The 18,327-nt window shown below is 41.8% G+C and overlaps 3 protein-coding genes across 6 annotated transcripts in view; 2 read left to right on the top strand and 1 right to left on the bottom strand.

Annotated features, from left to right (window-relative positions):
- The window catches only part of LOC114877960 (sushi, von Willebrand factor type A, EGF and pentraxin domain-containing protein 1), a 30,560-nt gene extending 18,683 nt beyond the window's left edge, over positions 1–11,877 (top strand). The window contains exons 15-37 of one of the 2 annotated variants that reach the window (XM_029191187.2): positions 70–693; positions 755–878; positions 940–2,262; positions 2,330–2,782; positions 2,855–3,072; positions 3,145–3,397; positions 3,468–4,309; positions 4,386–5,269; positions 5,350–5,597; positions 5,669–5,800; positions 5,872–6,037; positions 6,115–6,366; positions 6,450–6,991; positions 7,059–7,271; positions 7,345–7,500; positions 7,572–7,695; positions 7,881–7,943; positions 8,860–9,050; positions 9,125–9,762; positions 9,829–10,178; positions 10,250–10,452; positions 10,557–10,670; positions 10,821–11,877. In XM_029191187.2, the coding sequence (XP_029047020.1) occupies positions 70–693; positions 755–878; positions 940–2,262; positions 2,330–2,782; positions 2,855–3,072; positions 3,145–3,397; positions 3,468–4,309; positions 4,386–5,269; positions 5,350–5,597; positions 5,669–5,800; positions 5,872–6,037; positions 6,115–6,366; positions 6,450–6,991; positions 7,059–7,271; positions 7,345–7,500; positions 7,572–7,695; positions 7,881–7,943; positions 8,860–9,050; positions 9,125–9,762; positions 9,829–10,178; positions 10,250–10,452; positions 10,557–10,670; positions 10,821–10,852 (8,145 nt within the window). In that variant the 3' untranslated portion in view covers positions 10,853–11,877. The remainder of the gene's footprint in view (positions 1–69; positions 694–754; positions 879–939; positions 2,263–2,329; positions 2,783–2,854; positions 3,073–3,144; positions 3,398–3,467; positions 4,310–4,385; positions 5,270–5,349; positions 5,598–5,668; positions 5,801–5,871; positions 6,038–6,114; positions 6,367–6,449; positions 6,992–7,058; positions 7,272–7,344; positions 7,501–7,571; positions 7,696–7,880; positions 7,944–8,859; positions 9,051–9,124; positions 9,763–9,828; positions 10,179–10,249; positions 10,453–10,556; positions 10,671–10,820) is intronic. The other variant, XM_029191188.2, reaches the window with a different exon arrangement.
- Positions 11,878–11,896: 19 nt separating this feature from the next.
- Positions 11,897–15,022, bottom strand: LOC114877970. 3 transcript variants are annotated; one of them, XM_046286888.1, is made up of 4 exons: positions 13,829–15,022; positions 12,397–12,518; positions 12,293–12,329; positions 11,897–12,229 (listed from the first exon to the last, which is right to left on the bottom strand). In XM_046286888.1, exons 2-4 carry the CDS (start codon positions 12,439–12,441, stop codon positions 11,898–11,900), a joined length of 414 nt encoding a protein of 137 aa, XP_046142844.1. In that variant the 5' UTR covers positions 12,442–12,518; positions 13,829–15,022; the 3' UTR covers position 11,897. The 3 variants fall into 3 exon arrangements, with proteins under 3 accessions (XP_046142844.1, XP_046142845.1, XP_029047043.2); XM_046286889.1 differs by lacking the exon at positions 13,829–15,022 and adding an exon at positions 12,749–13,774; XM_029191210.2 differs by lacking the exon at positions 13,829–15,022 and having other exon boundaries at positions 12,397–13,774.
- LOC114877953 lies at positions 12,966–17,427 on the top strand. The gene is made up of 6 exons (XM_029191164.2): positions 12,966–13,022; positions 13,739–13,774; positions 15,033–15,107; positions 15,190–15,499; positions 15,590–16,050; positions 16,134–17,427. The coding sequence occupies exons 1-6, from the start codon at positions 12,966–12,968 to the stop codon at positions 16,692–16,694; spliced, it is 1,500 nt and encodes a 499-aa protein (XP_029046997.2). The 3' UTR covers positions 16,695–17,427.
- Positions 17,428–18,327: the final 900 nt, after the last annotated feature.

The raw sequence follows: 18,327 nt of genomic DNA, 5'->3' as shown, positions 1-18,327 counted from the left end.
TTACACCTTCTTCTCTGATACACTTTTCGGACGAACTTGGCCTAACTATTTCCAACATTTGATTTCAAGGGCGTTCGATTGAACAGTGGCGACGGATGGTGTGGAAACAATATCGAACCAGGCGCAAATTGGGTGATGATCGATATGAAAGCCCCAACTATCATCCGTGGTTTCCGTACTCAGATCGTTTCCAGAGTAGATGGCAATATAGCCTACACTTCGGCAGTTCGAATACAGTACACAGACAATTTAACGGACATCTTCAAAGACTACACTAATCCCGATGGAACACCAGTGGAGTTTAGAATACTAGAACCCACTCTGTCTGTCCTGAACCTGCCAGTCCCCATCGAAGCACGTTACGTGAGGTTCAGGATACAGGACTATGTTGGCGCACCATGCATGAAGCTCGAAATCATGGGCTGCACTCGACTAGAGTGCACCGACATCAACGAGTGTGCCACGAACAACGGTGGCTGCTATCAAAAGTGCATCAACAATCCCGGTAGCTACGCGTGCATGTGCAATACTGGATACGAATTGTACAAGGGAAACGGTACCGCTGGCTTCCACATCGAGAAGTACGAAACTGGCGACAGGGATGGTGATTTGTTCCAGAAGAATAAAACTTGCGTGCCTGTCATGTGCCCCTCTCTATCGGCGCCAGAAAATGGAAAGATTCTATCCACCAAGGTACGAATTCGATATATAATCAATGAAAGAAACGATGTTAACGTCCTTATTTCATTTACAGTTACAGCATCATTTCGGTGACCTCGTGAAATTCCAATGCAACTTTGGCTACGTTTTATCCGGCTCTTCAGCAGTGATCTGTACCTCTAGTGGTGCTTGGAACGGGACGACACCGGAATGTCAATGTAAGTAACGAATTATTAAACCTCGATAATTGATATTAACATGCAATTACTGATTTTTCAGATGCCAAGTGCGTGTCCCTACCAGACGACAAGAACGAGGGTCTGTCAGTGATCCGCAGTGACGAGGCTAGTGTCCTGGTACCGTTCAAACAAAACGTCACCCTCAAATGTGGCAGTAATGGCCGATACTTGCGAAACACAGCTACCTCAGGCTTTCGTCAATGCGTTTACGACCCAAAATCAGGTCTCCCAGACTATTGGCTCTCAGGATCACAGCCGGCATGTCCTAGAGCCGATTGTGGGAAACCTCTTCCTACACCTGGCGCTGAATACGGACAGTACCTGGACACGAAGTATCAATCGTCCTTTTTCTTTGGATGTCAGGACACGTTCAAACTAGCTGGACAAACGAACCGTCACGACAACGTGGTCAGGTGTCAGGCTAATGGAATTTGGGACTTTGGGAACCTGCGATGCGAAGGTCCAGTTTGCGAAGACCCTGGTCGACCAAGCGATGGCTACCAAGTAGCCAGAAGCTACGAGCAAGGATCAGAAGTCCAGTTCGGATGCAGCAGGCCAGGATACATTCTCATCAATCCTAGACCCATAGTCTGCGTCCGAGAGCCAGAATGCAAGGTGGTTAAACCTTTAGGATTGGCTTCTGGTCGAATTCCAGACTCAGCGATCAACGCAACCTCTGAAAGGCCCAACTACGAAGCCAAGAACGTTCGTCTGAACTCTGTGACTGGCTGGTGTGGCAAGCAGGAGGCGTTCACTTATGTCAGCGTCGATTTGGGTCAAGTGTTCAGGGTGAAGGCGATCCTGGTGAAGGGTGTAGTGACCAACGATGTGGTCGGAAGACCAACAGAGATCAGATTCTTCTACAAACAAGCTGAAAACGAGAACTACGTTGTCTATTTCCCGAATTTCAATCTCACGATGAGGGATCCAGGAAACTATGGAGAATTAGCGATGATCACCCTGCCCAAATACGTCCAAGCACGTTTCGTGATCCTGGGAATCGTTAGCTACATGGACAACGCTTGCTTGAAGTTCGAGTTGATGGGATGCGAGGAGCCTGTCGCGGAGCCTCTGTTAGGTTACGATTATGGCTTCTCCCCTTGCGTAGACAATGAACCTCCAGTGTTCCAGAACTGCCCTCAACAACCGATAGTGGTACAGAAGGGAGCCGATGGTGGTCTGTTGCCTGTCAACTTCACGGAACCCACGGCTATCGACAACAGTGGCAGTATAGCCCGGCTCGAAGTGAAACCACATAGTTTTAGAACACCGTTGCGGGTGTTCGAGGACACGGTTGTTAAATACGTGGCTTTTGATTATGACGGAAACGTGGCTATCTGCGAGATCAACATCACTGTGCCTGGTCAGTATACCAGTTATTTTTCAGTTTAATAAATATTTAGATAATTGGGTCTATTCTCTCTTTTCAGATGTGACACCACCGAAACTAAGTTGTCCTCAGAGCTACGTGATCGAACTGGTCGAGAAACAGGAAAGCTATTCGGTCAATTTTAATGAGACTCGAAGACGAATCAACGCCACGGATGCATCAGGCCCTGTGAAGATCACCTTTGTCCCGGAAAGAGCATTGATACAAATTGGAGGTTTCGAGAATGTAACAGTTTATGCAACAGACTCGAGTGGAAATAGGGCATCTTGCCATTTCCAAGTGTCTGTACAAGCAACCCCCTGTGTTGATTGGGAGCTCAAGACACCGGCTAATGGAGGACTAAAGTGCGTCCCTGGTGACAAAGGAATGCAATGCATAGCCACTTGCAAGAATGGTTACCGATTCACCGACGGTGCACCGGTGAAGACGTTCACCTGTGACGTCGCTAAACACTGGTCCCCTACTTCTGTTGTACCTGACTGCGTTTCAGAAAGTTAGTCCTCCTTTCTGTCTTTCTAATTGTTCAATTATAATTTCAGATATGTTAAGCCATCATATTTTACAGATACGCAACAGGCAAACTACCACGTAGTTGCAGCAGTGACCTATCGTGCTAATGGTGCAGTTTCAAGATCATGTCTGCCACAATATCAAGATCTTATGTCTCAGTACTACATGAATCTGAATAATATTTTAACTCAACGTTGCTCTGCGGTTAACGTGAATATGAACGTATCGTTCGTGAGATCTGTGCCCTACTTGCTGGAAGAAAATGTCTTGAAGGTCAGTATTGCGCTTAGAAGATGAAAAATGAGCCTCTTTATGATGGAATAATGATGCATCTCTAATTTTCAGATGGACTTCATTCTCGTCATCGTCCCAGCTATACGCCAGCCTCAGTTGTACGATCTTTGTGGTTCGACACTGAATTTGATCTTCGACTTATCTGTTCCATCCACCAGCGCGGTTATTGAGCCTTTGTTGAACGTGTCAGCAATTGGAAATCAATGTCCACCTCTTCGAGCATTGAAATCTTCCATCACAAGAGGTTTTACCTGCAGCATTGGTGAAGTTCTGAACATGGACACCAATGATGTTCCACGATGTCGTACGTAGATAATTCTCGTATTCAAAGTTCGCTTAATTTCTTTCATTTAATTAAATATTTTCCATTGCAGTCCACTGTCCAGCTGGAACCTTCGCAGGAGAAAAGCAAAAGCAGTGCACATCCTGTCCCAAGGGCTTCTATCAGAACAGCGATCGTCAGGGTAGCTGTTTGCGTTGTCCATTCGGCACGTACACTCGAGAAGAAGGTTCGAAGAGCATAGACGACTGCATTCCAGTTTGTGGGTACGGCACTTATTCGCCCACTGGGCTGGTACCGTGTCTGGAGTGCCCTAGGAACAGCTACACCGGAGAACCACCTGTTGGCGGGTACAAGGACTGTCAGACTTGTCCAGCTGGAACCTTCACTTATCAACCAGCTGCTCCAGGTCGGGATCGATGTAGGGCAAAGTGTGCTCCAGGCATGTACTCGGACACTGGGCTGGCCCCGTGTGCCCAATGTCCAAAAGACTTCTTCCAACCGCAACACGGAGCTACCACCTGCATGGAATGTCCGACGAACATGTACACGGATGGTCCAGGTGCAGTTGGTCGAGAAGAATGCAAGCCAGTGCAATGTACCGACAGTGTCTGTCAACATGGGGGCCTGTGCGTGCCCATGGGGCACGGTGTCCAGTGCGTATGCCCTGCTGGGTTCTCTGGAAGACGCTGCGAAATTGACATCGACGAATGCGCCTCTCAACCTTGTTACAACGGAGCGACTTGCATAGACTTACCGCAGGGATACAGGTGTCAATGTGCCAACGGGTACTCTGGCATCAATTGCCAGGAGGAGAAATCGGATTGTGCGAACGACACTTGTCCTGAAAGGGCGATGTGCAAGGACGAGCCTGGATTCAGCAACTACACGTGTCTGTGCAGATCTGGATACACCGGGGTGGATTGCGATATCACTGTGAGTTACTTCCATCGTTGGATGCTCCGAAATCTTCGAATTGTTACATTTTCTTCATTACAATGTTTGATTTCAGATAAATCCCTGCACTGCGAGTGGGAATCCCTGCAACAACGGTGCAACTTGCGTGGCTCTTCAACAGGGCCGCTACAAGTGCGACTGTCTACCAGGATGGGAGGGTCAGAGCTGCGAGATCAACACTGACGACTGTGCCGAGAAACCTTGCCTATTGGGAGCCAACTGTACCGATCTCGTGGCTGACTTTACTTGCGATTGTCCTCCAGGATTCACCGGTAAACGGTGTCACGAAAAGATAGACCTGTGTTCAGGTAATCCTTGCTTGAACGGAATATGCGTGGACAACTTATTTAGCCACGAGTGTATCTGCCATCCTGGATGGACTGGGGCAGCTTGCGAGACCAACATCAACGAATGTTCCAATAAACCGTGCCGAAACAACGGCCAGTGTATCGATCAGGTTGATGGATACACCTGTACCTGTGAACCAGGCTACACTGGCAAACAGTGTCAGCACACGATTGACGACTGCGCTTCTGAACCGTGTCAGAATGGAGGCACTTGCCTGGATCAATTGGAAGGATTCGTGTGCAAATGCAGACCAGGATTCGTTGGACTTCAATGCGAGGCAGAACTGGACGAGTGTCTCAGTGATCCTTGCAGTCCAGTTGGAACTGACCGTTGCGTGGACCTGGATAATACGTTCGTGTGCCACTGTCGGGAGGGTTACACTGGTGCTGCCTGCGAGATCAACATCGACGACTGTGTATCTGGTCCTTGTTTAAATGGCGCCACATGCAGGGACGAAGTTGGTGGCTTCAAGTGCATGTGTCCGGAAGGCTGGACAGGAGTCCATTGCGAGGTCGATGTTGGCATGTGTCAAAATCATCCTTGTCAAAATGACGCAGCCTGTGTGGACTTATTCTTGGATTATTTCTGCGTGTAAGTAGCATTAACATCAGGAAACTGAATTAGTTCATATAATCGAATGTATCTTTGATTATGATCTTTTTATGAATCAGATGTCCATCGGGTACGGATGGGAAACAATGCGAAACTGCCCCAGAACGTTGCATTGGAAACCCTTGCATGCACAGTGGACGTTGCCAGGACTTTGGATCAGGACTTAACTGCACTTGTCCCGATGATTTCACCGGAATTGGATGCCAGTACGAATACGATGCTTGCCAAGCTGGCGCATGTAAGAATGGAGCTACTTGTATCGATGAAGGTCCTGGGTTCACTTGCATTTGTCCACCAGGATACACAGGTAATTCACATAATTTATCTCACAGTTGTAATAACAATGGAATTTAACCATGTATATAATTTGTTGTTCAGGTAAAACGTGTGAAGACGATATAGTAGATTGCAAAGAGAATTCTTGTCCTCCATCGGCGACTTGCATCGACCTCACTGGTAAATTCTTCTGCCAGTGCCCTTTCAATCTAACTGGTGACGATTGTAGGAAGTGTAAGTATACTTGAAGACTTTCTTCAAAGGATTCAACTTTGAACAATGTAAAATTAATCGTTCTTGTACAGCCATCCAAGTGGATTACGACTTGTACTTCAGCGATCCAGCCCGCAGCAGCGCGGCTCAAGTGATTCCATTCTTCACCGGAACAAGGAAGAGCTTAACGGTAGCCATGTGGGTGCAGTACACCCAGAAAGACGAAGCTGGAATATTCTTCACCCTCTATGCCGTGAGGTAGATTCCCATAAAAAGGGCTCCAGAAAATCGTTCAGCAGTAATATTCTAATGTCTGTGTGTTAAATTTTTAACAGCTCGCCTCATGTCCCAACGAATCGCAGACTTATGATCCAAGCACACAGCAACGGTGTTCAGGTTTCCCTGTTCCATGATCTTCAAGATGTCTATCTACCATTCAGAGAGTATGCGACCATCAACGACGGTCAATGGCATCACGTTGCAGTAGTTTGGAACGGGGAGAATGGCGGTGAATTGATCTTGATTACGGAGGGCTTAATTGCTAGCAAGACTGAAGGATATGGAAGCGGTAGATCCCTGCCTGCTTAGTAAGTATACCGTGAATCAGGTACACTAGATCGCAGGGACGTTCTCAAGAAAATCAAGAAAATTAAAATTTGAACTTTTCCAGTGCTTGGGCAGTACTAGGAAAGCCACAGAGTGAAAATGCGAAGGGCTACACCGAATCGGGTTTCCAGGGCCATTTGACCAAAGTTCAGATATGGAGTCGAGCTTTGCACGTGACCAACGAGATCCAGAAACAAGTACGCGACTGTCGTACCGAACCAGTTCTCTATCAAGGTTTGGTGCTAACTTGGGCAGGTTACGACGAGACTATCGGTGGGGTAGAACGAGTGGTACCATCCCACTGTGGACAGAGGGTGTGTCCACCTGGATACGGTGGCAGCAAGTGCCAACAATTGGAGTCTGACAAGATTCCACCGAAAGTAGAACACTGCCCTGGTGATCTTTGGGTAATTGCCAAGAACGGTTCGTCTATTGTCACTTGGGATGAACCACGATTCATCGATAATGTGGGCATAGTGAGGGTTCAAGAGAAGAACGGACACAGATCTGGACAGACTTTGATGTGGGGCATCTACGACATTAGTTACGTGGCTTATGACCAGGCTGGTAATTCTGCCAGCTGCAACTTCAAGGTCTACGTCTTGTGTAAGTAAACCTTTCACGGTTATTTTACTTCGTTATTCTTCGATAATTCATTTGTTTCATTCATTAGCCGACTTTTGTCCGGAACTGGCTGATCCGATTGGAGGAACCCAACAATGTAAAGATTGGGGATCAGGTGGGCAATTTAAGGTTTGCGAAATCTTCTGCAATTCTGGACTTAGATTCTCTCAAGAAGTACCGAAATTCTACACCTGTGGAGCGGAAGGTTTTTGGAGACCAACCAATGATCCATCTTTACCTTTGGTTTATCCTGCTTGCACCAGTAAGCTTTAGTTTCAGAAAACTTCGGCACCTTTGGTAACGAAAGGGTTAATAACATTTCCTGCATTATCCAGGTGCTACATCCGCTCAACGAGTATTCAGAATTAAAATGAACTTCCCAACCTCGGTGCTCTGTAACGAAGCTGGACAAGGAGTGCTGAAGAAAAAGGTTCGAGATGCTGTGAACTCTTTGAACAGAGACTGGAACTTCTGTTCATATTCTTTCGAAGGCAAGTCATTTCCGTCTCTACAATTCAAATTTTTTGCATTAACTTCATCGAATCTTACGTGTTTTTCACAGGTACTCGCGAGTGCAAGGATTTAAACATCGATGTTCAATGCGACCATCGAGCACGGACCACAAGAGAAACGAGCGAAGAGGATGGTGGCACTTATATCATTTCAGCAGTAGTACCAGCAGAACCGTAAGTGTTAATTATCCTTCTATACTTTCTTCGTAAATTGCATTAACTATCTCCTTTCAAAGAGTTTGCGTCTGATAAGATTCTCATTTCGACGAGGTTTAATTAGATAGAATGAAGTTTTGTTCAGCTTGATAATTAGTGAAAAGACTTAGTACTGAGCATTTGTTACTTGTGTTGCATCGTAGAACGAGACAGGCGCGGCAAGGCAGCGATACCTACGAGGTGGAGATCTCGTTCCCAGCGATAAAGTAAGAACAGCTCGATTTACGCCATGCGCAAAACGTATCATTGTATATCATGTGTAAAATTCATACTAGCGACATTCAAAACTGTACCATCTCTAAGCGACGCGATGCATGAACGATACATACACGGAGAAAACGAAACGCTATGCATAACGTTACTCACAAAATTCAAACTAATTCGACAAGTAACCTGAAATGCCATATTCTCCGTGTCAATGTGAATAAGGAGAATGATGAACAAGGTCGATTTTAACCCTTTCGGTACGACGAGATGATTATAACCATCTAACAAGTGTAGATGGTATCCAAAATATAATTAAAATATTTAGAATGTAATTAAAGATTCTATTAACATGTACCAAAAGGGTTGTCAAGTTGTCGTAGCTGTACGAATGAAACTGACAACTTTGTCAAGTCGACCCTAACCGACCATGCACGTTGTTACTAACTGTTCACCCACGACGACTAGCATCAATGGGAGACCCTTATAGGGATACTTAACTAGGGACCAACGATATGATAGTAGAATAACAACGTAACTCGAACGGTCTTGTAACACTGGACATTGAATCAAGTTGTTGGGTACATGTCGACAAACGACGTATGAATATAACTTTAAATTAAAATTTTCGATCATTTCGAGTACCAAACAGCTTCGGTTCACAGTAATAAAACATTAAACCTTACAACGACACTCGGACATGTAATGCATCGGAGTTCCAGGATACGTTTAGCATTAAACGTAGGTACACGATTAATAGGTGGTCGATAGACAACACTGTTGGCGAGGAACCAATGAAAAGGCTGCCTGTTTACCTTCAGATAACGGCTGTACATATTTGCGCATACTCTCCTTCGCCTATCGCTAAAGTAATGAATGGTCAATTCGAAGATTTAACAAAGATTCTGTGTTTTATAGCGATCCGATTCTGAACGCTAACTCGAACGAGAGAGCAACCGTTCAACAATTATTGGAGAGATTGATCTTGGAAGAGGACCAATTCGACGTTCACGATATATTGCCGAACACAGTACCTGATCCAGCATCCTTGACTCTGGAATCTGATTACGATTGCCCCGTGGGACAAGTCGTTATGGCGCCTGATTGCGGTGAGTAAAAATTCGAATTAGTAATTTCTATAAATGATATCAACTTCCAAATGATACTTAAATTCATACTACAGTGCCCTGCGCCGTGGGAACGTACTACGACGAAGAAACGAAGCAGTGCCTGTCGTGTCCCGTCGGAAAGTACCAAAGCGAATCGGGTCAGTTGAAATGCAGTTCCTGTCCCGTGATAGCGGGTCGTCCTAGCGTGACGGTGGGACCGGGTGCCCGAAGTGCAGCAGACTGCAAGGAACGTTGCCCGGCTGGAAAGTACTACGACGACATGGCTGGTCTCTGCCGAAGCTGCGGTCATGGTTTCTACCAGCCTAACGAGGGTAGCTTCTCATGTTTGTTATGCGGCTTGGGTAAAACTACCAGAACAGCCGAGGCTGTGTCTCGCGAGGAGTGCAGAGACGAGTGTGGTTCTGGACAGCAGTTAGCCGTTGAAGGAAAGTGCGAGCCTTGTCCTAGAGGAACTTACAGGACTCAGGGTGTTCAGGCTGCATGCCAGGCGTGTCCTGTAGGCAGGACGACGCCAAACATGGGCTCTGCAGCTATCGAAGAGTGTTCTCTACCTGTATGCGAGCCAGGCACTTACCTGAATGGAACCCTGAACGAGTGCATAGAGTGCAAGAAGGGAACCTATCAGTCGGAGCCTCAACAGACCTTCTGTATACCATGCCCGCCTAATACCAGCACCAAAGGAACAAAAGCTGTGAGTAGGCATTTTAACATTGCCGTATCTCTATTTTACTAAATATCCATCTTTTCATCTTATCAGACGAGCAAAACGGACTGCACGAATCCCTGCGAGACGAGTGACGCAGAGATGCACTGCGACGCGAATGCATACTGCTTATTGATACCAGAAACGAGCGACTTCAAGTGCGAGTGCAAGCCAGGATACAACGGAACCGGAACAGAGTGCACCGACGTGTGCATGGGTTACTGTGACAACGAAGGTGTATGTCTGAAGGATTCGCGAGGACAACCGTCCTGCAGATGCAGCGGAAGCTTCACTGGCAAACGATGCACAGAAAAGTCTGAATTCTTTTATATCACTGGTGGCATCGCTGGTGGAGTCATTCTAATCATCTTTGTCGTTCTACTAGTATGGATGATTTGCGTTAGGTTCGTTAACTTTAATCTTTTTAATTAGATAAAGTTAGGAACAGTGGAGTAACGAATGTTTGTATCTATAGAGCTTCTCGAAAGAAGGAACCCAAGAAGATGCTTACTCCGGCGACCGATCAGAACGGTTCACAGGTGAACTTCTATTATGGTGCACCCACGCCATACGCGGAATCCATAGCACCCTCGCATCACAGCACCTACGCTCATTACTACGACGATGAAGAGGATGGATGGGAAATGCCCAACTTCTACAACGAGACCTACATGAAAGGTAGGAGTCTATATAAAGAAGAAAATAGATAACCAACACGAAGGAAGTGCATCCGATTGCAGAAAAATGATGTTTCACGAGTGTCTTTTTATCGCTACTTTCAGAGAGCCTGCACAATGGTAAAATGAACAGTCTTGCTCGTTCCAACGCCAGCATTTATGGAACGAAGGACGATCTTTACGACAGACTGAAGCGTCACGCGTATCCTGGCAAAAAAGGTCGGTATTTCTTTCGAACATCAATCGTACATTTTTATTTGCGATGCACAGTGACTCATGTTCTGTTCACACCTGGCCAACGTTTATTTACGCAGAATGAATGGGTGGAAACGTCGATAAGAAGAATAAATGGAGAATTATTTTTTTCAGACAAGAGCGACAGTGATAGCGAGGGCCAGTGACCACGAAGAGCGGTCCGCGTTCTACCAATGTAGAAATTTCAAAGAAAATCACGCCGCACCGAACAATTTATTTATTATTCTGAAACGACGAATTGTACCCATCCGACGGTTCGCGGACGTTCGCGAAATTTCGTCGTGTTTCAACTCCCTCGGACGAGTACGAGACGAAACGGTGCGTGTTAATCGACCACCAGACGATCGAGTCCTGGAACGACGATCTATCGATTCCACGAGATCGTTGTTTCGGCACCCAACCGGTCGATTGCACGATAATCGATGAATAGGACGCGTATCGAGCGTCGACAAGACTTACGTGTACGAGATTGTAATTTTTTGTAATTTAATACCAACTTAGGCGTTAAGGACTCTTTATCTTCTATCGATTAATTAAAAGCCCCTCAACCCCCGAGAACTCCCGCAGGATTTAACGTGGTGCGAACGAGAGAAGGAAGCGTGTGCATGTATGTCAGTACACCGTATACATAAGCGGATTTATATTTTGTTTGTTACTATAGGTGATGTATCACACTCGCTGTAATATAATGCCGTGTGGCAAACGGTTCAACCTCGAATACCGTAAATCGAGGATCGTTTGTGAGCGTTGCCAAATATATGGTGAACCCAGTTTGAGGAAAAATCAAAATCGATCAGATCGATCGAAGAGGCAACACGAACGCCTTAGTGTCTCTGCTCAAAAAGTTCTAGGAATTTTATTTTTTATACTTTTTACAGAGAAATATAGCTCTCTGTGATGTGCGATTAGTCTTAGTTGACTAATTGCAAATGAAAATACTCAGAAACAAAGACAGGAAACCGTATACTGCCCTTAATGTATATTTTATTTATCTTCGATAATGAATTTTCTCATCTCCCTTGATGTATAAATATAAATATGGAATTCTTAGGACTTTTTGAACAGTCCACAATTCAATTGAACCATTGCCTACGACGCTGTTTTCCATTTGTATTGTAAAAACTTTAACAAACGGTTGTTTTTTTTATTAATAAAATGTATTTCGATAATATACCGTGGTTTTTCTTAGCATTATTTACTTTGATTTTTATTTTTATTTAGAACAAACGGGATCTTTGATTTCAAGACTTTTTCGTCCAATTTTAACGGGATAACCCTGTACATTTTTTCCTCGAACTGTATATTATTAGGTTCGTTATTATTCAAGGTTGAAGGTAGGTGTTTCTCTGTATTCTCTACGTGGTCTCGAAAAAATTTATTCAAACGAAATACGGTGGAATGGTAGTCTTCGTTGGAAAAATCTCCAGTTTCGCTTAAATCAGATTGAATATCGTCGTTATCATCATTTTCTGAGCTCATTTCATCCGAACTGATAGAATACCCTTCATCTTCAGAATTTTCATCTATCATTTAAAAACTGATGAAAACACTGTTAAATTCAACCTGCATTCATTAATATATTTTACCTTCTGAACAATTATTCGTCATTATCTCCAACAACGACTGAAAGATTTCAACTATTCGTTAATTTCGTCGTGGTTTTGTAATTGTAATTCACCATTGTTATCACCTTAATGCGATTCGTAAGATCGGTGGAATCTGTTTTGTTCATCATTAGTTTCTGTATTTAAGATTATCCTGTTTCGTAATCTATGGATTCCTCAGACGGACTTGAATTAATTACATGGTTATCTGTTGGATAACATGTTCCTTTTTTCTTTGGTTAATTAATTAAAATGAAAGATGGTTAATGGATGACGGTGGATGGAAAAGTTTGGTCGAAACAACTCATTGTTTCGATATAATAGATATAAATTAAAATGATGCCTTCTAATGTTTATGAATTCAACGTGTGTCCATAAATTTTATGGAAATCTTAAAACATAACAAATGAAAATAAAAAACTTGTTATTTCAACACACATTTCCCCCCCGATTCAAACAAGACTTCCGGATGCGTCACTCTCATGTTGGTCCACTCGATTTCTCGTTTCCACTTTTGAAAAAAGGAATAGAAAATAGCGAACGAAAGGCGTTCGGATACGAAATAAAATGACGCGCAGTTTCAAATATCTACTATCCACATTTACGATCGATTTCTATCTCTAAATACGTATATGTCACGTGCGATACACGCAATATGGTACTGTTAACTCCATCTAGTAACCGCGTTCTATTCAGTACGAACACTATTGATGTACTCTAACGATAACATTACATTTGTAAGGCGACGGTGCTCGAAAATAAACGTAATCGTGAGAAACACGATACATTATATCTTTCTGTAATTAATCCATCGTCACGTAATATCTAATTGTTCCGACGTCCTTGTAACGAGCCGAGATTTTTGCATCATGCGGCATCGTGTCACCAAACCAATTTGAACGTTTAGTGACTTTTTGTTTCTTCCGCCTCCAACGCGTTTATCGTTCGACGGCATGAAAACTTTTATTCAATAATCAATATCTATCGTAGGATTACAATAAAATAATTTTCCTTAAGGAATGTATCTTTGAAATAAATTAAAAACGTTGATAAACGAAAAAGAAAACGTTTATCGACTGAACGAGTACCCAAATTCCCCGTCGTGACGTGTCTAATTTTTAGCACTGCAGCCGTGCTTTGCACCGATTGGTCGACGCTGACGTTATCCATGCTCTTATTCGTCGAAAGTGACGTACTCAGAGTACACAACCGTCCAATCGGTGTACAATGTTGACAAGTACTGCGCGGTGACGCGTTTAATCCCGCACTACCGACTTTCCAGCTCGCATTCCGCGGCGAGGATTCGGTTAGGTTCGGTAGTTTCAAGAGTCAGTGATTTAGTTGCGCACGACATTACCGGATCGTAGAACAAATATTTCTGTGAACTGGTTACAAATCACCGAATAAATCGAATTCTTTACGTTGCAGGTGGAAAGTACGACAAGATCGAACGTGTCAAGGAGGGTGAGTGAATTTTTTCAATCGACGATACGTTAAATTTCGTGTTTTCATGTATACCTGGTGCTTGTCTTTTGGACTCTGTTCGTAGGTACTAGATTATATAACCATCGTTCTTCGAGTTAATTCTGTCGTTTAATCGACGTGGTTGCGAACGTTTTTATATTACACTGCGCACTGTACTACGGATCGATGAAACGTGTGCGAGTCTGTCTGTCGTAGCTACTCTTTTAGGCTATATATTTCAAATATAACATTCCAGAAACTTCCAGAGTTACATTTCTTCCCACCTTCCTTTTCTACGCAAATTCGGCAACGTTACCCGAACGAATGCTCCGGTAACGTGAGCCGGTTTGCGAAAATTTCATAGTCACATGCCCAGTTGATGCTCTCCGTTACGTAACAAGAGGTTAGTTAGATAGCAACGTAAAATTAACGTTTCCCGACGGTATGTACAGACTTCTTCTGCTGGTCGATAAGAAACATATCGAAAGACGAGACGGCTCGATAAAACGTAGCTGCTGCGAACATGATCGTTTTGGACGGTAGCCAGACGATACGGTACAAGCGTGTACCAGCTCTGACAATGAGTCGAGCACTGTTCGCAGCACCGTACACGTTGTCCCGTGACGTTCTCTTTCGATCACGGATATTTTTCGTATTAAAAAAAAGAACGCACCAATTGTAAATGTATGCTCCTTGTGTACGTAAATGTTCATTTTGCACGTACACGTTAACAATGATAAAAAAAAAGATCTTTGTTTACAATTCCATTAAAAATAGATATTCGAACATGTAGATTTAATTATACTACTTTGTTTAAACGTTTTATTCTGAGGAAGGTGTTTCAAAGGTGATAAGATTTTTCATTTTTTAATCAATTGTTTATCTCGTTATGATAACTAAATTACTCCAGACTATGTAAATTTTATATTTTCGATTGTACTTTATGTTTTGCTAATAAAGTTTTGATATCACTCATGATAGTATAGGTAGCACTTCCTTGGGGCATGTAAAACATTATCTTTTCTGCGAAACACTAATACTGTTATCATGATAAATTAGCATTGCTCTTGTTACACAGTAATCAACTTTGATAGATGGGATTACTGATAATTTTTATCTGTATGTCTGTAATTGTTATATCAAGATATTTTTAATGTCTTTGAATGATTCAGACCAAATAATTGTTATAACATACGAATTGTTATTAAATAAATAGAGTACATAAAAAATGTGTATAAATCGATTATTCTCTTTGTAGGTATCCAAAATCCCTCCTGTGTACGAACGCCCCACGGCCAGCAACATTTCATTTGAGAAAGGAGGCGTGTTTAACGTAAGTTCCCGATTAGCCAAGAGGAAAATCATTGATCAACGAAATCGTGGCGAAAAAAAAATGTAAAGAGATGAAATTCTAGGTATCAAAGCCATGCAACCGTCAGCCGCGTCTGTCATTTGCTTCTCGTGGCGTGAGATCGGGGCCACCCGGGGAAGAATCATCAAAAATGGATTCGACGATTCCTTTGCTTACACCGACGATGGAGTCGGAGTTGATGAAAGAACCGTGGATATTCCCGCAGCAAAAATCGAATGCAACAAAAGAAGAGGAGAAAGCAGCATCCTCCACGTGGGAGGAAAACTTTCAGGATTTAAGCGGTTGGTGCATGGAGACGTTCCCGGGCCAATGCGATTTTCATACAGGTGAATCACCTACGTTTAAACTATCAGGTGGGTATTTCAATTTTAAGTTATCCTCCAAGAGGAACGTTCAAAGAAGAGATTCTTGCTATTCATCAGAATCGAATTGAATTGTTTCAGGTACGAAATACGAGGGTAACAGTGTCTTGTCTTCTGAAGAGGGGGTATTGAAAGATTTGATAAGTGTAGCAGACGAAGATAAGTGGAGCATGAAAATGAATGCTGCTGAGACAACCGAGCACATAAACAATAATTCTCAAAGTATACAATCTCCATCAGACGTAACTAGTCTTAAATTCGAGAAAGAAGATAGTACCGCGGTATCAAATCCATCTAACGTGTGGTTAAAACTATCGAAAGGATCAACAGCTACTCTAAACACAAGTTCATTGAATAAACAGAATAACACTGAAGTTAGTACACCAATTCAACCGAGGTATCACATAGGAGACGTTGATGTAAATGATGCTTGTCCGACCTCGTACGATTCCGCCGATAATCAACGTGAAACATGGGACCCGCTGCGTACAGTTGAAACCACCGGGTCGGATTCATTTGATTTGTTATCATATCTTTGTGATGTGAGTTGATACGCGAGACAAACAAATTAAAGTCAATTCTCGTACCAGAACGATCATTTAATTACATGGTTTATTTGTTACAGGATGATGTTCGTTCGTCGGAAGGGAGCGTTTCAACAGACTCGTCTTCGGTAATATCGAAACCACCATGGTCGACCGCGAAATCTATGGTAACGATTCCATACGGTAACGTGAAAGTGAAAACCGAGAGGAACGGCACAACCGTTCTAGAAAGCATAAAAGGTCGAGCAGCAGCATCAGCATCAACGGTCACCTCGTCTTCTATAGAGACATCAATAACATCCCGAAAGGCAGAAAGATCGAGGACACAGGTTACCAGTAGGGTAGTGGAGAAACCGTACACCAGGGTGAGACGCGAGAAAACAGGACGAAAACGTTACGTTGAAAGTGATTCGGATGAACGACCGTACGTGGTGCATTATCGTGAATCAAGAGAAAAGAACAACGAAGCTTCGAGAAAGTCACGTATGAACAAGAAAGCCAAAGAGTCTGAGATGGCGATGAAAGCTATCGAATTGGAACGAGACAACAGGATATTGAAGATGAAAGTGGAAGAACTCGAGAAACTCGTAACATCTATGCGCAGTGCGTTGTTAAGATCTGCTTTGAAAAAGGAGTTCTAAACACCGTTTCCTTTTTACGGTTTTTAAGAAACTTTTTTAAGACTTTATTGTACTTTTTGTTTTACTTCATCGTTTCTTTTTCTCCTTATTTCTTTCAAGTGTTCTATGTTTCGTCACATACGTAAAACACCATGCATTACTTTCTATATGTTTCATATCGTTACGATTAATTAATGTCAACAATAATTTCAAACCTTTAACATCTTGTGTAATTAATACTTTCTTTCAATGTATAGTTTGAAAAACAAAAACAGAAAAAAAATGTTATTGGATTTTTTTTAATATAAATATGTAGCATTGTATCATTCAGAGAGAAGATGTATTCGTTAAACTATTTTATGTAAATGTTTGTTGCACAATGTTTGTGTTTAAGTTTTTCAAAGACCATTTTTATTTACGAATGTTTTATAAAGTCTATATGATAGAATGTTTTATGCTATCGTTCATGTTATGAAATGAACAAAAAAATAGAAAAATGAAGTATTTTTAAAGAATGGAGGAGACTGGGGAAAATTTGAAAAATTGTATCCTTTTAAGAGTTTAACGAGAATAAGATTACATAATCATATTTTGTTCAGCCTTGTATTGTACCTGATAAGAAAAGGATAAATATGGAGGTCGGAACGAGATAAATTATGAATGGAAAAGAATATAATTTTTTTACTGGCGTGGGCACAATAGCGGCATGATGTACAATTAATCTTCGAATAAAGAAAATGCTTTTTAACTTTTACCATCTAGTAGAGAAAATTATTTTTGTAGAAACAGATTGTATGAATGTAAACCTTTTAGCTTGATTATTCGATATGCTATTTCTTCAAAATTTATGGAAAAAAAATCTTGTTTTCCTTGTTATAGAAAAGAGAAAAGTTTTAAAAATGAATAAAATCGTACTACAACCAATAAATGCATTTATCTAAATTCAATGATTCCTGTGTTTACAAACGAATCATAAATTTAACGTAATTTCTTCGTATATACTTATCAAATATTCTACCAACAATAGAACACAACTATGTTGATTTTAGTTAGTGTTAGTCATTCTAGTAAATCTAAAATATATTTTCTCTGTTTAAACAATGAAAACAAATGCACTTATCAAGAATGATATTTGTACTTAATAGGCTCATGAAATATAACCCTCGTATAAATTATTAATTTATCAAGTAATAAATAAGCTTTTAAAATTAGTTAAAAATATTTAAGTAAGATTTATAAAAACGATACTTATTCTTTTTTTATTTGAATCCTCTATGAATGTTAATTACGTATAAGATTACTAACGTGCATAGTATATTAATTAAAATGTAGAATATATAATATATTAAAATGAAATATATTTTTTTAGAAGTTATGCTTTATACGTAATTCATTTTTATTTTCTGATTGCTCATTTCACTTTGAAGTATAGAAATACTGTATATACCACATGCGTTAAAAATTTATTATTAGTATTATTAAGTATGCATTATAAATCCCAAATTATGTAATTGATTTATTAATAAAAACAACTGTATCTGGGAAAAAGCATCTTTTTCTTTACTATTCTAAATTAAATATAAAAATAGACTTAAATATTTCAGCAATTATTTGTTCTATTTTCAAGAATTGAAAATTTAAGTGTTTTGAATAA

Source organism: Osmia bicornis, chromosome 8 (genome assembly GCF_907164935.1).
Source record: "Osmia bicornis bicornis chromosome 8, iOsmBic2.1, whole genome shotgun sequence".
Taxonomy (NCBI): Eukaryota; Metazoa; Arthropoda; class Insecta; order Hymenoptera; family Megachilidae; genus Osmia; species Osmia bicornis.
The sequence above is the reverse complement of the archived record's forward strand: the minus strand, read 5'-3'. Positions and strand labels throughout refer to the sequence as shown.